At 38.5% G+C, this 17,505-nt stretch overlaps 1 protein-coding gene across 1 annotated transcript; it reads left to right on the top strand.

Moving 5' to 3' along the window:
* Nucleotides 1-845: 845 nt before the first annotated feature.
* LOC140233269 (eukaryotic translation initiation factor 5-like) lies at nt 846-15,439 on the top strand. The gene is made up of 11 exons (XM_072313384.1): nt 846-947; nt 1,073-1,262; nt 2,703-2,961; nt 3,598-3,679; nt 5,625-5,797; nt 6,517-6,747; nt 8,852-8,998; nt 9,916-10,077; nt 11,411-11,575; nt 12,330-12,449; nt 13,437-15,439. Exons 3-11 carry the CDS (start codon nt 2,890-2,892, stop codon nt 13,566-13,568), a joined length of 1,284 nt encoding a protein of 427 aa, XP_072169485.1. The 5' UTR covers nt 846-947; nt 1,073-1,262; nt 2,703-2,889; the 3' UTR covers nt 13,569-15,439.
* The last annotated feature ends 2,066 nt before the right edge of the window (nt 15,440-17,505 follow it).

Genomic DNA, 17,505 nt, shown 5'->3' with positions numbered 1-17,505 from the left:
GTAGTAGTAAAGTCTTAGTTATCCAGGGTAGCCTCTTCAGTGTTGCCAATGCTCTGGCAGACGTACATTTTAATATGCCCGTAAAAGAGAAAGAGAGGCCAGGAAACAAACAAATCAAAACATTTAATAAACAAACAAGCAAACAAACAAACAAACAAACAGGGAAACCATGGCGGGAAACGGAACCTAACCAGCATTCATCAGCATTCATCACCATGAAGTGTTTGATATATCAACTACGGTTTAAAAAAGCAGGAGATGGACATAACTTTATTTCATTAGACACTCCGGCAGAAAGTCCAAAATGTATAGGGCCGATGTAACGTCTATAATAGATAAGGAGGGGTGATATTGACCTTGACCCCCCCCCCCCCCCGTCCCACACGTGTCCCGCAGCACCCCCTCTCTCAAAAAAAGTCCTGTCCCTGCCTTGTTGTATAGTTGAGGCCTCATGACGTTATCAATAAATGTCAATAAGCCATGTAATGATGGATGTTGAGTACCCATGCACATCCGAATTTTTCTTTTAGAGTATATCATGTTAGTTTATAAAAGCAAATATCTTTCCAAAAACTGGGGTCCAACTCCATAGATCAGATCTTAGCTTTGAAGAAAAAAAAAAATTAAGAAAGAAAATCAAAGGATTGAATGACCACAGACAAATTATCATTGCAAACAGCTGGATTTGTAATCTAGTTTTGACGTGTATGTTGTACTGCGTAGAAAAATCTTCCCTCCTCCCTGCACGTAAAAAAGTAAAAGATACTAGAACACAAGGGAACGAGCGAGGCATATGTTTTATGCATATATGCGTGTACAGATGCGTAGTAACTGTGTGCAAGTGGATGGGCCCGTGCAAGTGTACCCGTGCCCATGCTGCTGTAGGATCAGCATCGAAGCTTCATTCTCCATGACAGAGCGTATTGCGTGGTGCTCGTATCCCTCAAGTAAGATAATCGTTAAAAATGTGTTCATTCCTCGCTCCTTTCACCGATTGTACTGTAATTAGTGGTTTTGTTATTTTCAATGAAATTACATGTCGGTACTCTTTCGTTTTTTGTCCTTATCACAGGCATTTGTCAACATTTTTGAACCTGAACTGAGTGGTAGCGTGGACAGAAAATACGATATCGTTTGTGGGCACGCGTGTTCCTTCTGCGAATTCCAAGTTCGTCCGTGACAAAAGGCAGCCGAAGTCATTCCGCTTTTCTTCGTAAACATTCTACACCTCGTCGTGTTTATGTCTTTTTGCAGTTTTAACAGTAAGTTATGATGTAGACAAGTTAGAATTAATGAATCTATGACTTCAATTTCGAAGAGTAATGTCTGTGTCTGTCTGAACATGTTTTAAAAATGTCCAGATGTCTCAATATAGACAATACTCTCGTTGTGTGAACGTAACACATTTCAACGTGTTCCTGTGGTCCTATGGTTAGAGTCCTGACTCCTAGCTAGCTTCAGTCTGTTGAGTTTTGAGTATAACTATAACAATGTATAAATCTGTTGTCTAGATGTCTAACGTTAGAACCGATCCTCCCCCCTTTCGTAAACATGCGATGTGCCGCTTTGCATGTCTTTGCCTTGGACTGACCAAAATGTTTGGCGAGTCAAGTCCAGTGACAGTGTGCCCAGTATGCAGTGCGTTTGCCCCCACGGCCCAATTGTCTGTCATTTTTGCATAAGCCATAAGTTCTAATTATGAAATAAATTTCTTGTTTGGATCAGTTTTAGGGCAAAGCTATCTCTCAATGCATTCGCAGAAAATCATCATTGTAATTTGGGTGGGTGGGGGAGGGCACAATTTATAGTGTAAAAGTAAAAACATTTAGAAACGTAACTAAAATAGCCCAATATCCCTGAAAGTGAAAAGTACAGTAGGTGTAATGGTTTAAAAAGGCTTTTAAGTTGGTTACTATGGAAATGCCCATTTGCAATGTAGATCTATGCATGTACAGTATAATGTATGTGACTTATGTGAAGTTACAGATTAATCATCAATAAAGAAGATAGATTCTAACGTTATAGAGTTGAGACATACTCTAATAGTCTATTTTGCTCTGAAAGAAGAAGGGATCAGTATGGCACACAATTTTCACATTTTCATTTTCTTCTTGAAATCACAGGCATGGTCAAATATGTCGCCAAACTTGGAATGCACTGTTGCTACAAATTCTACAATGCTTTTGCTCTATGGGTGATAAGATATCGGGCCTACAAGTTGTACTACTACATGCCTATGATGCAAAATACTTGGCTGATATTATTGTCAGTGTAAATGCGTGGATGGTAAACTTGCGATAGGCCTAGTACTCCACTGAGTGCTAGACCCACTGAGTCATGGGTCTAATTCTATCGTTATAATCTTGAACACATAAAGGTCCCGTAGCCTCTTCCCATTCATCATATTTGATGCACGGTGATTTGTTGCATAATTCATTGCTTTAATTAAACTGTTATACCAGTATAAATCATGTGTCAGGAATACATGCATGGGTTGAAAAATTGAATTACCGATTTAAAGATAACTGGTTAAAACTGACTATTTCCCATTACATTTACTGTGATGCCTTTTCCCATCCCTGGTCCCCCACAATGAATATGTTAATACTATGACTTGAAATTGTAGGCCCTAATGGTTGTTGTTGTTAATGTGGAAATAAATGAATGAAATGAAATAAATTACTCTGTTTCTTCCCTGCCAGAACCACTGTTGGTGAGATTCACCTGTGCCCAGTGCCAGAGGCATCCCTGTAGAGTCCAGAAGCAACCCCCAGACAGGTTTATGTCGTCACAGGCGCAATATTCCATACGTCCAAATCATCGCTGTACCAGGCGGCCTAGTAAACACCATTATCATCACAACATTAGAAGACAGCTAGCGTGGTCAAAATGTCTCTCAACGTTAACCGAGCGGTCACTGACCAGTTTTACCGCTACAAGATGCCACGTCTCTTAGCCAAGGTCAGGCACATTAGCAAAAATGCATGACAGAAATCGTGTAGTCTTTCATGCACTTTTCATTTCTTTGTTTGCATTGGTGTTTGGATGTTGAAGGACAGTACTGTACTTGTTTCTTTCTCATATTATGACCTCACCCGAGGAGGAAGATAATGTATTTGTTTGGCATTTGTTTGTTTGTCTGTCTGTCTGCAGATCACTCAAAAAGTTGTGAACGGATTTTGGTGAAATTTCCAGGAAAGTTGATAATGACACAAAGAACTGATGATTAAATGTTGGTAGTGATCCAGGAATTTTTACAGATTTTTTAAGGATTTTTTTTTTTTATCTTTTGGCAAATGGGGTCAATGAACTTGGGGAGTTCAAGCTGCATGTATTTGAGGTTTGCATACATACAAGCACTGAAAGGCGTGCTCTGCTCAAGGCATGGCGCAGCATGAAGCTGATGAGGTAAACACAAGGCTTATTTAACCTTGGACGATTTTCAGCATTCGTGTACGGGTGGAAATGCACTTAGCAGAGGTCTGTGCTCTCCGAGTGCTTTTCTAGTTTTTTTTTTTTTTTTTTTTAAATTAATAGTTTCATAGATTGAGCGTCCCATTCACCATTGTCACATCTCTTTTGTTGTTGATGCTGCAGGTCGAGGGAAGTGGTAATGGCATCAAAACTGTCATCACAAACATGGTGGAGATTGGCAAATCCTTGAGTAGGCCACCCACGTGTGAGTACCTGGTGTTTTTCTAGTCTAATAGCTAATGAAGCTATATTACCATCTCCCAAGATGTTCTACACATGAGTTCATATAAAAATCTGAAAGGGAAGCAGGATGTGAAGAAGGATCACTGTGCACTTCCCTAAATGTTAACACTTTCCAGAGATACAGTGGCCATCTTAAATCTTTTTATGTTGACTTCAGCTCGTAGGTATTAATGCTCTCAACTTAACCATTGTCAGGTAAAGATATACACAGGCCTCTCAACCATTCTAAATTTTGATCATTCTCAGCTCTTGTTTCAATAGGATTTTCCTATTTTTCTTGATGAATTCACTACACACTCATATGGGAACTATTCTTGTTTTCCCATTTATGAGCCAAGTCATTCCTATTTTTCAGTCAGTAGGGTTGGGAGGTCTGTATACATGTATCTGTTGTACCTCCAATTTACAAACTGTCTGTCCTCATGCTATGGACTGTGGCCTGTACGTCATGATTGCCAAGCTACCGAAGCATTTGTGCATTAATCAAAATCCTGGTTTTATGTCTGGTTTTTATACCCCCGCCAAACGAAGTTTGAAGGGGGTATATAGGAATCAGCGGACGGTCGGGCGGGCGGTCGGTCCGTTGCAAATCTTGCGTCGCGAACTACTTCCTCAGTTTTCAACCGATTCCCATAAAACTTGGCACAGATGTGTGCCTTGGGTTGTAGATGTGCAAGACGTATTTTTTGACAGTACCCAAAAGTACGTTGCCATGGTAACAGCATATTATGGGCAAAAGTGGGTACAAATCTTGCGTCGCGAACTCCTCCCACAGTTTTTGATCAATTTTTATGAAATTAGGTACAGATGTTCATCTGAATATGTTAATGTGCAAGACACATATTTCCGCAGTGGCAAAAAATGCGTTGCCATGGTAACGGCATGTTATTGGTAAAATATAGGGCAAAATGCTTCATGGCAAAACTGCTTCATCAGTGTTCTTCCAATTCTCATGGAATTCATATTGAATGTTTGTCTTAGGATATAGGTCAGCATGACACATTTCTTGACAGTGACAAAAAGTATGTTGCCATGGTAACAGCTCACATATTATGAGCCAAAATGATGGAAAATTTTGTGTTGCAAACTACTTCCTCAGTTTTTGCCCAATTTCCATGAAACTTACAGATGTGTGCCTTTGGTTGTAGATGTGCAAGACGCATTTTTCGACAGTACCCGAAAGTATGTTGCCATGGTAACGGCATATTAATGGCAGAAGATCAAGGAAAGATTTTGCGGATTTAACTACTTCCTCAGTTTTTTGACCAAAGCTTATGAAATGTTGTTTGGCGGGGGTATAACCAGTCGCTGTAGCGACATTTCTAGTTTTTTATTGGAAATGAAAATTTCTGAAAATGTCAGATTAAGATGTCATGAATGAAAATATTTTATTAGCATTTTGCTCCCCCCCCCCCCTTCAAAATACGAAAGATACTACATTCATTGCTATAGGGTCTTGTGTTGTTCAGAGAAGTCAGCAATTGAAGCAATAGATCATAGCTTTGTTCATTCAATACTCAATCCACCATGGCTTACAATGGATATGAATCTTACAAGTAGACAGTATTCAGTCAGACAAAATGTAAGATTTGATTGACACATTACTGAGGTTAATCTAACATTCAAGGGAGTGTGCAGGGATCAATTGAGATTTGACACACATGGACGTTTGTTGTGTGCACAGACAGCCCATGATGTGATCCACAGTTTGCCAAGTATCAGCTGTTGCTTTCTCACAATAGCAGTCATTGCAGCCTACCTCAAGGCACCAATTTTGCTTCAGCTACAGTCACCATATGCTGGAGTTTGTATTTGTCATTTATTTATCATTATTATTTTTTTTTAAGGAAAAGTATATTATATGTGAGCGGTGTTTATTAAAACTGATCCTCCATTGCCCATTTCAGATCCAACAAAATTCTTTGGCTGTGAGCTTGGCGCCCAAACTCAATTTGATTTCAAGAATAATCGCTTCATTGTAAATGGCTCACATGATGCTAGCAAGCTGCAAGACCTGTTGGATGACTTCATCAAAGCTTATGTCCTTTGCCCAGCCTGTGAGAACCCAGAAACTTTTTTGGTGAGTACTCGTTGTACTGATGTATGAGATGTATTTATGCAGTGTGTAATTTACTTGTGATTTAACCAAACTTAGCGGCCCAACATGTATTCATCAAGTAGAAGTGTCATGCGTAAAATATTGTGGGGGAAGTATTGGAGCATACTCCAGGCACGAGTAAATAGGAAGAACATTGAATTGTCTGTGTAAGCGGTTTGGGACATTTGAACAGGCATGTATATTTTTTAGCTTCATAACTTATTTAGTTAGTTGCTGTTCAGTCATTAAATATAAACATGGAGGTGTCAGAAAGTAGTATGAATCTTGATATCAGATTGATGTGCCTTATTAAGTTAAAAGAGAAGCTTGGGAAGCCCTGCTTGCATTTCCAATGTCAATAGTATTTGCTAAAGTGAAATTACAAAACAAAAAGAGTAAGTCAAGATCACAGTGATGTCCACCATGGGTTGAGTATAGGAAATGTCAGGTATCCAGTTGCAATATGCAGTTTTCTGAATTAGGCTCGCCAAGTGTACATATGGCGACTGTTAGTGTGACAAGAGGGAAGAGAAGGTTCTTAAGCTCTAGTGTGGTAATATCTGAAGAAATTGCAGAAATTCTTTGTCATAAGCCTGAAAATTGAAGAGCTAAACAAGACTTTTTCGTGCTCCACCAGCAGACCCAGTGGGAAATGTGAAACAGGATGTGACGTTGAGTCTTGTTTTATGTGATCGATTCAGGTGGTCAAGAGGGGTGCTATTGGGCAGCGCTGCATTGCGTGTGGTCATGTCGGCATGGTGGACCTACGGCACAAGCTGAGCACTTTCATCATCAAAAACCCACCGGAGCATGACCCCCGCAGTGCTGGCTCCTCCAAGACTACGCGCAAGACCAAAAGTTCAAAGTCCAAGCACCAGAATGGCGAGGGTGATGCTTGCCAGGAAGAGGAGGAATTCAACGATACCGCTGAGGTACACCTTCCCTCCTACCCCCTTCCTCTACCCCCTCCCCCTCTCATCTCTTGAGATTCCAGGAGAGTGTACTACACAGCTCTTTTTCCAACTCATATATGTGACCGGCGACAACGGTTTCAGGCAAAAGTCAGAAATTTTGAAAATTCCTTTTTTCATTGAATCAAATTGCCCATTTCCTAAGCTTTACATTGATATAAAACACTTGTATTCTCCGGTACTGTGAGTGGTCATATGAAGCGAAATATAATGCACTTTTTGATTTGTTAGCCAGACAAAATTGTGAGAAAACGGGCTTTGAAGATTCCCCTCATGCTTGAAGACAATGCCAGGCGGCGATGCGAGGTGAGAATCACCCATCTGTACAATGATGCCAATCGAGATTAAGCTCCGCCTCTAGCAACCACAGCGACTTCTGATTGGCTCACTGAGAGAGTCAAATTTCCCGGGCACCTTCCTCGGAACTCAGCGTATGGAGCCGAATGCACAATGCGTTTCGCTCGGGTTTGTTTACCAGTACGTCTTTCAAGATGGCGGATACAATAACTACAAGCTGCTGGTTACGTGTGCATGGTGCACGTATTACTCAATGGCATCCACACGCTATGCCCTTGTGTATACGTTACGGGAGCGGGTAGCACATTCGTTTCCACATCTTTACAAATCACGTTTTTATAGTGCTTGATTTGTCTTGTAAATTTTATCATGGGGATCCTTTCGAAGGCAGAAGGTTGAAAAGGGTCATGCTTTCTGTAGTTTCTTTTCTTTTAAAGCTGTACATGTGTTGCGTTGTGCAGTAAACAAGCAAGCAAGCAAACAAACAAACACGACTTTACTTAGTTTGGTGCAATTTTGACGTTTACGACAGTGTATTATTTGAATACTGGTCATTTATGAGTCAACCTGCTGTCATATTTACTACACGCACAGTATCAACAAGTCAGTTTCCGATCGTGCGTTGCACGATTTGTGTGGCAATTTGCCACTCTGATACTCTTAAATCATGTTCCCTATCATATCTATTTTCACATTAAGTTAGTGCTGCCTATATAGTGTTGCTGTTCACTTTTGTTTCACTAATTCCGTTGTCAAACATTGCGGTAAAAAAAGCTCGGATAGAAAGCCAAACGAAGAGCTTACACTAAAGACCGAGCGTACTGGTATCTATTGTAGCACCAACAATGGAGCATGCGTGCGTAATTAGCGTGGACAAAACATTTCCGACACGCTGCGAGGCGTATCTCTGAAAGCCGAACTATGTAAATGTGTGCGACGCACTATCCAATCGCACGCGAGATGCCGCGCCGTAGCAACACTCTCTGGGCATAGTGGCGCGGCGTTCGAAAGAAGATCGAAACTGACGAGTGCGCTCCAACATAGGGTGTTTAAAATTCCATTTTCGGTAGGAAAAACTGAGTGTTATGCTGTGAAATTTAGTGTATATGTAGAAAACATATCAAAGATTCAAATTCTGCAGAAACCCAAAATCGACAAAAATAATGGTCAAAATGTTTGTACCCCGCCTAGGAGGGAATTTGCTTTTGCGACTTTTGCCTGAAACCGTTGTCGCGGGTCACATATTACAACCCCCATATCATTTGATTTATGTGCATTTCATGTTTCCCCACAAGATCAGGTATGTTTACTTCACCACCCTATGTTCTTCCTCTCTCCCAAATAAGGAAGACACAAATGCTGTAGTGTGTGTAGTATTCATCCAACCTTTCTACCATGTGCACATAAGTTTGACCCACATCATGTATTGACTGGTAGGCTATTGCTGACACAAAAATGTTATTTTGAATTGTGACTTGAAAATTGGAGAAGTTTTACTAGAGTGTGTGTGTCTAGTGATTGACAAGTGGATTATACTGGTGTGTGGAAATATCTCAGCTTCCGCATAAAATTGCATCTGGTAAAGACTTAGTAAGTGGGTCAACATCCGTCTTGGTATCACTTTAGATTTCACTTTGACTGTTCCACGTCGATCTAAGCGAATATTCCAGTGAAACGATCTGTTCTAGCTGTGATACCAGACAGGCCCAGGTGCAACGATTCTTTGACTGTTTCATCATCATTGGCCACATTGTCTCTCATCTCACAGGATTATGAGTGGTCTGTTGATACCAGTGAGGATGCTGTGAACCAAAGAATGCAGTCATTGACCGGAGGAGCCAAAGGCTTGACCCTCAACGATGACCTTGAGAAAACTCAACAAGAGAGACTGGACATCTTTTACAAGTTTGTCAAGGTAAGGAGATATTCTTGAGAGTCTTATCTTTGAAAAGCCAGACCAAAAAAAACAAATTATTATGTTCATGGAAGTCCACTAAAATTTTGATTAGCCTAACATCTTTTACAGACATTATTGATAGTCTTTTGTTAGTGGGCTTGTGTCAAAAGTCCATAGATAGTCTCAAACACATTGCACCAAGTACAATGACTCCCTGAAATGTGACAGAAAGGTGCCACAAGCATTGCTCAAGTAGAGATTGCAGTTGTATGAAATTCCTTGCTGTGCATGCACCTAACTAGTTGATACAGTACATCACTTTTTTTAATCCTGCCTGTAAGATTCAATTGATAAATCAAGTTCAAAGTACAAGAGGGGAAGTAAAGAAGATAGAGATACTTGAAATTCCTTCCTGTTTCCTATCTGCTACAGAGAATTTACACATTTGTGGCCAAATTAACAATGCCATCCTTGTGGTAATTCCCACAACAAGGGTGTTCTCGGCAATGACATGGCTGTATTTCACCAAACATCAGGAAATTTGATATTTGTGTGAAGCTCTGAACTCATGTGGAGTATCATTACTTCATGCAGCATCACTCATGGAAAATATCACTTGTGCAGAATATCACCAGGATATGGAAGAAAAGTTGGAAACTCGTGCAATACTCATTATAAGTAAAACATTTGGATATCCCAGTACAATACACTCCTGTTAACAACAAACACAGTTATAACGAAACTCTTCTTGCAATGAAGTAAAAATTAAGGTCCCAAAATTACTACCTTTTTTTCAGTTACATACTTTATTGTTAAGCTATAAAGAAATTTCAATGTAGTGAAAGAAAACTGCCAGTCCCAAGGACTTTTTTAGAATGGGAGTTACCTTTATGTAAGAATTGATGGACTTGCCTCCTCTCTCTTACTCTACCAAGGCCAAGAAAGAAGAGGGTCTCCCAAAGGGTGTGGACAAAGACTTCCTGGGGGAAGCAGAGCGTCTGGAGGTGAAGGACAAGGCTGCCCTCGTCCTCGTCGAGCTGCTGCTGGATGAAAACGTGCTGAAGCAGCTCAAGCAGTACAAGCTGCATTTTGCTAGGGTAAGTGGAGTAGTCATCTCTGATATGGATGCCTTTTGACCTCACAAAGCTGTCTGTATAGGGCCAAGCAGTGAGAGAGTCTACATATGTAGGTAATGTAAAAGAAGAAACATTTGCGGCATGAAAATTTCACAAATTGCCACACTTATACAATGCATTTTGTAGAAAGAAGCTTTAGCGGGCATTTTACTTTCGCGTATTGTGGCTTCTCATACAATTCACATAAAATGCATGCACAAGAAAATTTCTGGTTTTACAGCAGTAACTAAATGCTTGTAAGCATGGCACTTACCCAAGATGAAGATCGTGGTGAACAAGATAAGATTTGTCCCCTTCAAGTCACTGGAATGGTAGAAATTTTTGCACTCTTAGTATGTTTCATCATCAGTATGCATCGTCAGAAATGGGATGAGAGTTAGCTTGGATCCCATGAGTCGATCAAGGAGTTGCTTTTCACATGTCCATATATCTACTGATGGATGCTTGTATGGTAGCATCCAGTCATGTCTATAGATTGTGCTTCACATCAAAGCTCACATGGTTTGCTTGTTGTTTTATTCCTAAAGAATGCTAACAATGTAACAAGACTCTCTTAAAGGGAAAATATAGTTCTCATTTGCCTGCAGAATTGTCAATTTTTTGCTCTAAAATGTACACTTGTACATAAGCAGTGTGAAAGTAATGCTAGAGTAACACAATTTCACTCACAGGTAATGACAAAAACGGACAAAATTAATAATTGATTATTGATAATCAACAAGTCTTGTCACAGCAGTATCCTCCGATCCTCTATGCTAGAGTGAATCACATGCAGCTTCTTGGAAAATGTGATGGCTAGGGCATGATCGATCATCACGTAACATTCTATCTACCCACTGCAAAATGGGGAGGTCGCTCCAGGAATAAAATCTGGTTGCATACGACTGAAATTATGTTACACAGTTGAGCTCAAAATACTAAAAAACACTCCTATTCTGGTAAATATTGTCAGCCAGATTACTTCCTCAGTAGACCCTTTGGATGTATTACAAGCAAATTCCAAATGTTGGAAGATGAATTTTGAGCCCTTCTGAGAATTATATCTTGACTGTAAGATATAATTTTCATGATGTCCATTTGCAAATTTCTGATTGGTTATGAGGGACACGATTACTTATGTCACAGCATCACAGACTTAACAAACTTGAGTAGAAGATATTTGATATATCGTGTAGATACTCATGTATAACTGTACACGTCTGTTTAAGCCCAAAAACATAGCAAAAGTTTCAGGCTTATTAACCAGTGTTTATTCAAGATGAAATATTATCTGCCTTTTTCCTCTATCTGGTAGTTTGTCACCGACAACACCAAGGCCCAGAAATACCTTCTTGGTGGTCTGGAACAGGTCATCTCCCTCCACTCCAAGACCTTGATCCCAAAGGTCCCCATCATCTTAAAGACCATCTATGACCTGGACCTCGTCGAGGAGGAGGTCATTATTGCATGGGCAGCTAAGGTGAGGATGATTATCGTGAGAGATTTACCATGATGAGAATAGTGTCTCATCAGTATGATCAATAAGTGAAATGTCACTGTACTTTTTCTTAAAGATCCAGTAGCCTGGGGAAACATGTGTGGTCAGATTAAATCTGTCTTCATTTGCTACCCACTGGGGTACACTCAAATCTACGATTAGCGCCGTCAGCCACGTGTCAGCAAATGTGTGCATAGAAGTGTACGCTGGTTGGTACCATTTGACACCAGTCAAGATTGTTCAGCTGTGTGTGTACTTAAATAGAGATCAGTGATAAAGATGTACACAATTCATTACGGAGATTCTCAAACATATCCGAACTGGGCCAGCCTTCCGACTGCATGTATCCCCATGCTATGGGGTCTTTAATGTAGCAGAGACTCTTGTTAATAGATGATATCTCACTCCTCCTTCCATATGAAAGAGAAAGTTAAATTTGTTTGAAGTTTAAGTTTGTTGCCCAACAAAGAATATTGTGAATTTTGCAGTTTGTCAAGATTTTTCTGTACAAAAAATATTCTTGTTCAAATACCACTTAAGTCAGGGAAATGAAACAATGATAAAGAAAGACAACTAAAAGTGATGAAAGAAGTTGCCTTGCATTCACATCACTGGACTACATGATGTGGAAATGGTCTCTTGAATGCTGTGAATATTTATCAAAAGGGGAAAAATATAATTTTAGTGAAATGTGAACTGGTACACTTAATTTCTCTTTTAATTCAAATGCCTGCAGCCCAGCAAGAAGTATGTATCCAAGGAGATGATTCAGCAGATCCATGAGAAGGCAGCTCCTTTCATCAAGTGGCTGAAGGAGGCCGAGGAGGAGGATTCCAGCGAGGATGAGGAAGTGGAGGTAGGCATTAGACAGCTGCTGATGATTTATTTCTGCAGGATGAGACACTCGGACTGTCTCTACTGTATCCTGTCTACTACTCCAACCTTAGCAATGCGACAGACCCCTTTTGATCATTGTTTAGTTTTGTTGTTGGTACACTGTATGTATGTATGAATGCTTGCTGGTGGATGTATTTCTATGGGTGATTGGCTTACATGTTCTTGCTGCTTTGTCAGAAGCAGAACCCATCTGACATCTTGGCACATGTAAACTTAGAACTTTTGTGACTGAACCAGTTATTTCAGCAGTGAAACATGCTATCATGCAGCAACCCTAGCATGCAACTTGTTGCAGGAGAATATCAACCACTCACACTTTTCTTTTCATTTTTTTTTTTTTTTTTGGATGTTCAGAGTTGCACAGAAACTCACTGTTTTAAGATTTCCCTGTCCAGCAAGTTGGCCATACATCCAAGATTTGATTGAATGGAGGGAGCCCCACAGATGTTACAAAAGGCCCCTTCACACACACCCAGAATTGGTCATTATTTAAAATTGAATTTTGCAAAGTGAAACCAAAAAAAAAAAAAAAAAAAAAAAATGTAGACACACAAAAAATCAGTCCAGGCGGATTTTTTTTTTTTTTTTTTTTTTGGGGGGGGGGGGGGGAGGGAGAACTGGTGACAAGTTGCCCTACACAGCATTATGTTAATGTTATAAGAAAAAAAAAATCCTATAATGCTACTTGCAAAACTTAGTCTGCAAAACTACGGTGCCCAGGATCATGCTCTGGTCATTGTTTAGGCATGCACAGTCTGGAAATCAAAACGCTTCATTTTCATCTAAGTAGTTTATTATTTTTTTCTTTTTTCTTTTACAACAAGATTTAAAAAAAAAACCAACTATAACGACAATGAAAAAGCCTCCTGTTTGTGAATGTGGCTCAAGACGACTGCAATGGAGACAACTTGGTAGTCACGATGAATTCTTTCTTTCATTCCTCTAGGTGGCCTTCAGTCACCGTGGAGGAGCTGGCCTGAAGGTGGAGACTGTGACATCACCTAGCAACACCAAACCAGGCCAACCTCCGGCCCCAGCCAAGCAGGAGGAGGAAGACTTTGACATTGATGACATCTAAAGGGACACCTGTAACACATTGTTCCTTTTTCCTGTGACATCTATAGACCATTGTACATTTGTCCCCCTTGTTTCACCTTCTCTATCCTAGCATTACCCATGTCCGCTCGTAGGTCTGCAGTATATAAGGTGGCTTACTTCATCCATTCTGACCACTAGAAATTTATGATGTAATTTGGTGGATCTGCAGATTATACCAATATATATTCACTGATGCTCTGTCATTCTCAGAAGTCACATTTAAAAAAGAAGTGAAGGAAACTGTCCATACGCCATGTGTATTGCATTATGAAAACACTTGCTGCTGCCTACTCGTATTTACAGTATTTCAGCCACAATACGTATAATTACTAGTGTCACCACACAATTCATCACTTTGTGTACATTGAAAGAGAATGTTTTCTCTGCATGAAAAGGGAAAACAGTTTTTGGAAGATTATATATTGGAATGAAAACAGGAAATTGCATTTGAATTTTGTGTCAAAATTGCTATTTAGTCATATTTTTGATTGGTGTTTCATTGAATGAAATGTCTGGTTGCAAACAAAAAGGGACAAATCTTTATAGTTGTGATTGTGATGAAAAAACAAACAAACATTGGGTGTGATTGATATTGCACTAGAGGGGTTTCGTTCGAGACATTGGACACATTGTGGCCCTTAAGATAAAAGACTTGTCATATTATTGGTATGTGTGGTTCACTCTTTTGAGTTATCTTTCTCATTTGTTGAATATTTGTTTGAATGCATGAAGATGAAATTGTAATTGAAAATTGATCAATATTACCATTTATTGTCTCATCGACTTCATGGCTTTGTTGCCATCAAGCATGATGTTGGAGAACTATGATGTACTGGTATACTGTTTTGAATTCATCTGTATACTTGATACAATACTGCTATCTTTCTGTATCTGAATCATCAACAAATTGTAATAAATATGTAAACAGCAGTCTGTATAGATGAGTTGATATGAAGGATCTGTAATAAAGAGCACCAATGTAATCACATACTATTCTACATCTTAATACGGTTTGAATGATATGGTTGAAACCTAATCAGAGTGTTGCTCTTTAGAGCATACAATGTGTGACTTTAATTTGTCATTGCAAAACCATATAAATAAAGTTGTGATGTCTGTATCAAGATATTGAATTGATGTAGAAACCTCCAAGTCAAAATGGTCGGCAGTATATTTGAGACATGTATTAGTTTACAGTTTGTGTGATGCGGTCTGTTTAAGAGACTGTCCGTATGGTCCGGAAGACAGAATTAAAACAGATGATTCTTTTATAAAGTGGTTTTCCACTTTAAGAAAAGAAAATGAAGAAGAACACACTACTTTTTATCACACTTCTGAATTGATAAGTAAGGTCAAGGAACTCAAATTAAGTGAGTGAATTACAGTATTGTAAGGCAACATTCATACCCTGAGCTCATATGTTGGTTACTTCTCCTTATTCTGTAGGTACAGTATTATAGCCATAGCTATGTTATAGATGATGTACTGTGATCACTGATGTAGTGCTATATGTTGGTTCTAGGAACTTGTGTGAAGAAAGGCAGTTGTCACTTTCCACACCCTAGATGTCAAGTACATAACTGCAAATTTAGCAGACGCTTGTGACTTGTGCTGTTAGATACATATCACGGTTTTCATGACTACTTGAAAAAGTGAATATGACGCTTACAAGATACAGTGACATGTGGGATTAAAGAAGGACATTATTTTGTGATTGACTTTGTTGTGCAAAAAAAAAAAAAAAAAATATCACTTGTTCTATGTTTACAGAACAAGCATGGTTATATGTTTTGTGTGTATTATGTGCATGCCCTGATATGAAATTAAACTTGAGAAATATGTGTCAAGTAAGACTGTTGTTTCCATTTGTAATGAACTGTTCAACAGCCTATTTCTTAGTGAAAGGACATGAAAGTTTGAGGGATTGAGAGAGAGGAAAAATTACAGTGGAGAATAATGTGGAACTTGTAGTCTTAATAAATGCCTTTTACACTCATGTAGCGGTTATTTATTGAGAAATACACTACATGTAGTTGTTGTACTAAAGGACAATATTCCAGTATAATAATGGTAATCAAAATTGTGTTGTATTCAACAAGAACATAAATTGGTTATGTTTATGTAATCAATTTAATTAATCGATTTAATTCATTTTCACAAACATTCACATAATCAGCATTTACACATAGGCCCTACATGTCATCTAAACATGTACATAATAAAATGCGTGTCAATTGCAAAATTAAAGCAGGTTTATGTGCTGTAGAACGTTGTGTGGGACAGAATACTACATATACATGCAGATAAGTGAAAGTGATATATTTCAGAAGGAAGGAAGGGCTGAAATGAGAAACCAAGAGGGAAGTGGGGAAGGAAGAAAAATGGAGAGAGTTGTGAATTGGGATATACTTGCAGGATGTATGGAGGACAGTGCAAATTTGGCAACACTGAAACGATATTGAAAATTGGCTATTTGAAGTATTATAATGGCTCTTGTGTGTGCAAATTACACCTAGTATTGAATCATAAACAAGATGTTTATTTTTAATGTGCAGATGGACATTGTAGCATTATGACAGGTGACTTAACATTCAAATTGTCTCTAGTATCTGATTTATTCTCAGATTATCAGTCTGTACATGTTTCAAAGAGTAAATCCAGGAGCTAGAGTAGAAGAATACAAGCAAAGTACATGTATGTAACTGTATTAAGTCCTCATGTTATTGTTTTGTTGTGTGTGTGCTTGTGTGTGTGTCTGTGTGTGTCTGTGTGTGTGCATGCACACACACACACACACAAAACAACAACAACAAACAACTCAACCACCTCTGTATTATTTTGCATTCAGCATTTTTGTCTGCACTTGTGTCTGTCTTTGTAGGTGTAGATCAGTTGACATACAAACTTTACAATACTTTCTAGTGTCCAAACATGCTTCACTAAAAGTTCTTTGCACTGCACATGTTAAGTTTAGATCTCCTGACACCAGTGGACTTCAGCATTGAGTCGGTATCTCACTGTATAGGCCTTGCTGTGACAAGAACATACTCTGTGTACATAAATAAAACACCATGTATTTTTGTGAACAGAATGTATGCCAAGTACAAAGTACAGTGTGTAGTATGGTTTTGGCCATGCACATTCTGTACACACGAGTCTGGTACACACACACACACACACACACACACACACGTGCGTGCGTGCGTGTGTGTGTGTGTGTGTGTGTGTGTGTGTGTGGTTGTTTTTGGTTGTTTTTGTTTTTTGGTTTTTGGTTTGTTTTTTTTATTTCTGGTATAAAAATAGAGACTGCTTTTGAAGGACACTTGTACCAAACATCCATGCATGAAGTTGTTATGTACTGCAGGTTAACAAAATTTAGGTATCAGCTGTTAGAAATGACTGATGATTCTTGGCAAACATCAAGGGAAAGAAAGAACTCAGTGCAAAGAAAACTCATTGTAGTCATGATAAACTCCTTTGCCTATTGCATCCTGAAGTGAACTTATGACGCCAAAAGAACCCAAAACTTTTCATTCTCTTACTCCATGCTTAAAGGGTATTCATTTAACAGACATGCTTATATATTATATATATATATATATATATATATATATATATATATATATATATATATATATATATATATATATATATATATATATATATATATATATATATATATATATATATATATATATATATATATATATATATATATATATATATATATATATATATGTATACAGTATATATACACACATTTGCTGGATGTAAATATTGGAATAATCTCTGTGAAAGTTTAAAAGCAAACAAGTTTTAGTTCTTTTCAAAATAATTTGAAGAACATCTTTTTGATTATTTATAAGAATTCATCTTAGTCTCAATACCAAAATTAATGTCTTATATTATAATAACAT

The sequence above is a fragment of the Diadema setosum genome, chromosome 1, assembly GCF_964275005.1.
Source record: "Diadema setosum chromosome 1, eeDiaSeto1, whole genome shotgun sequence".
NCBI classification, from domain to species: Eukaryota; Metazoa; Echinodermata; class Echinoidea; order Diadematoida; family Diadematidae; genus Diadema; species Diadema setosum.
Note: the sequence above shows the minus strand (reverse complement) of the source record. Positions and strands in the feature narration are given on the sequence as shown.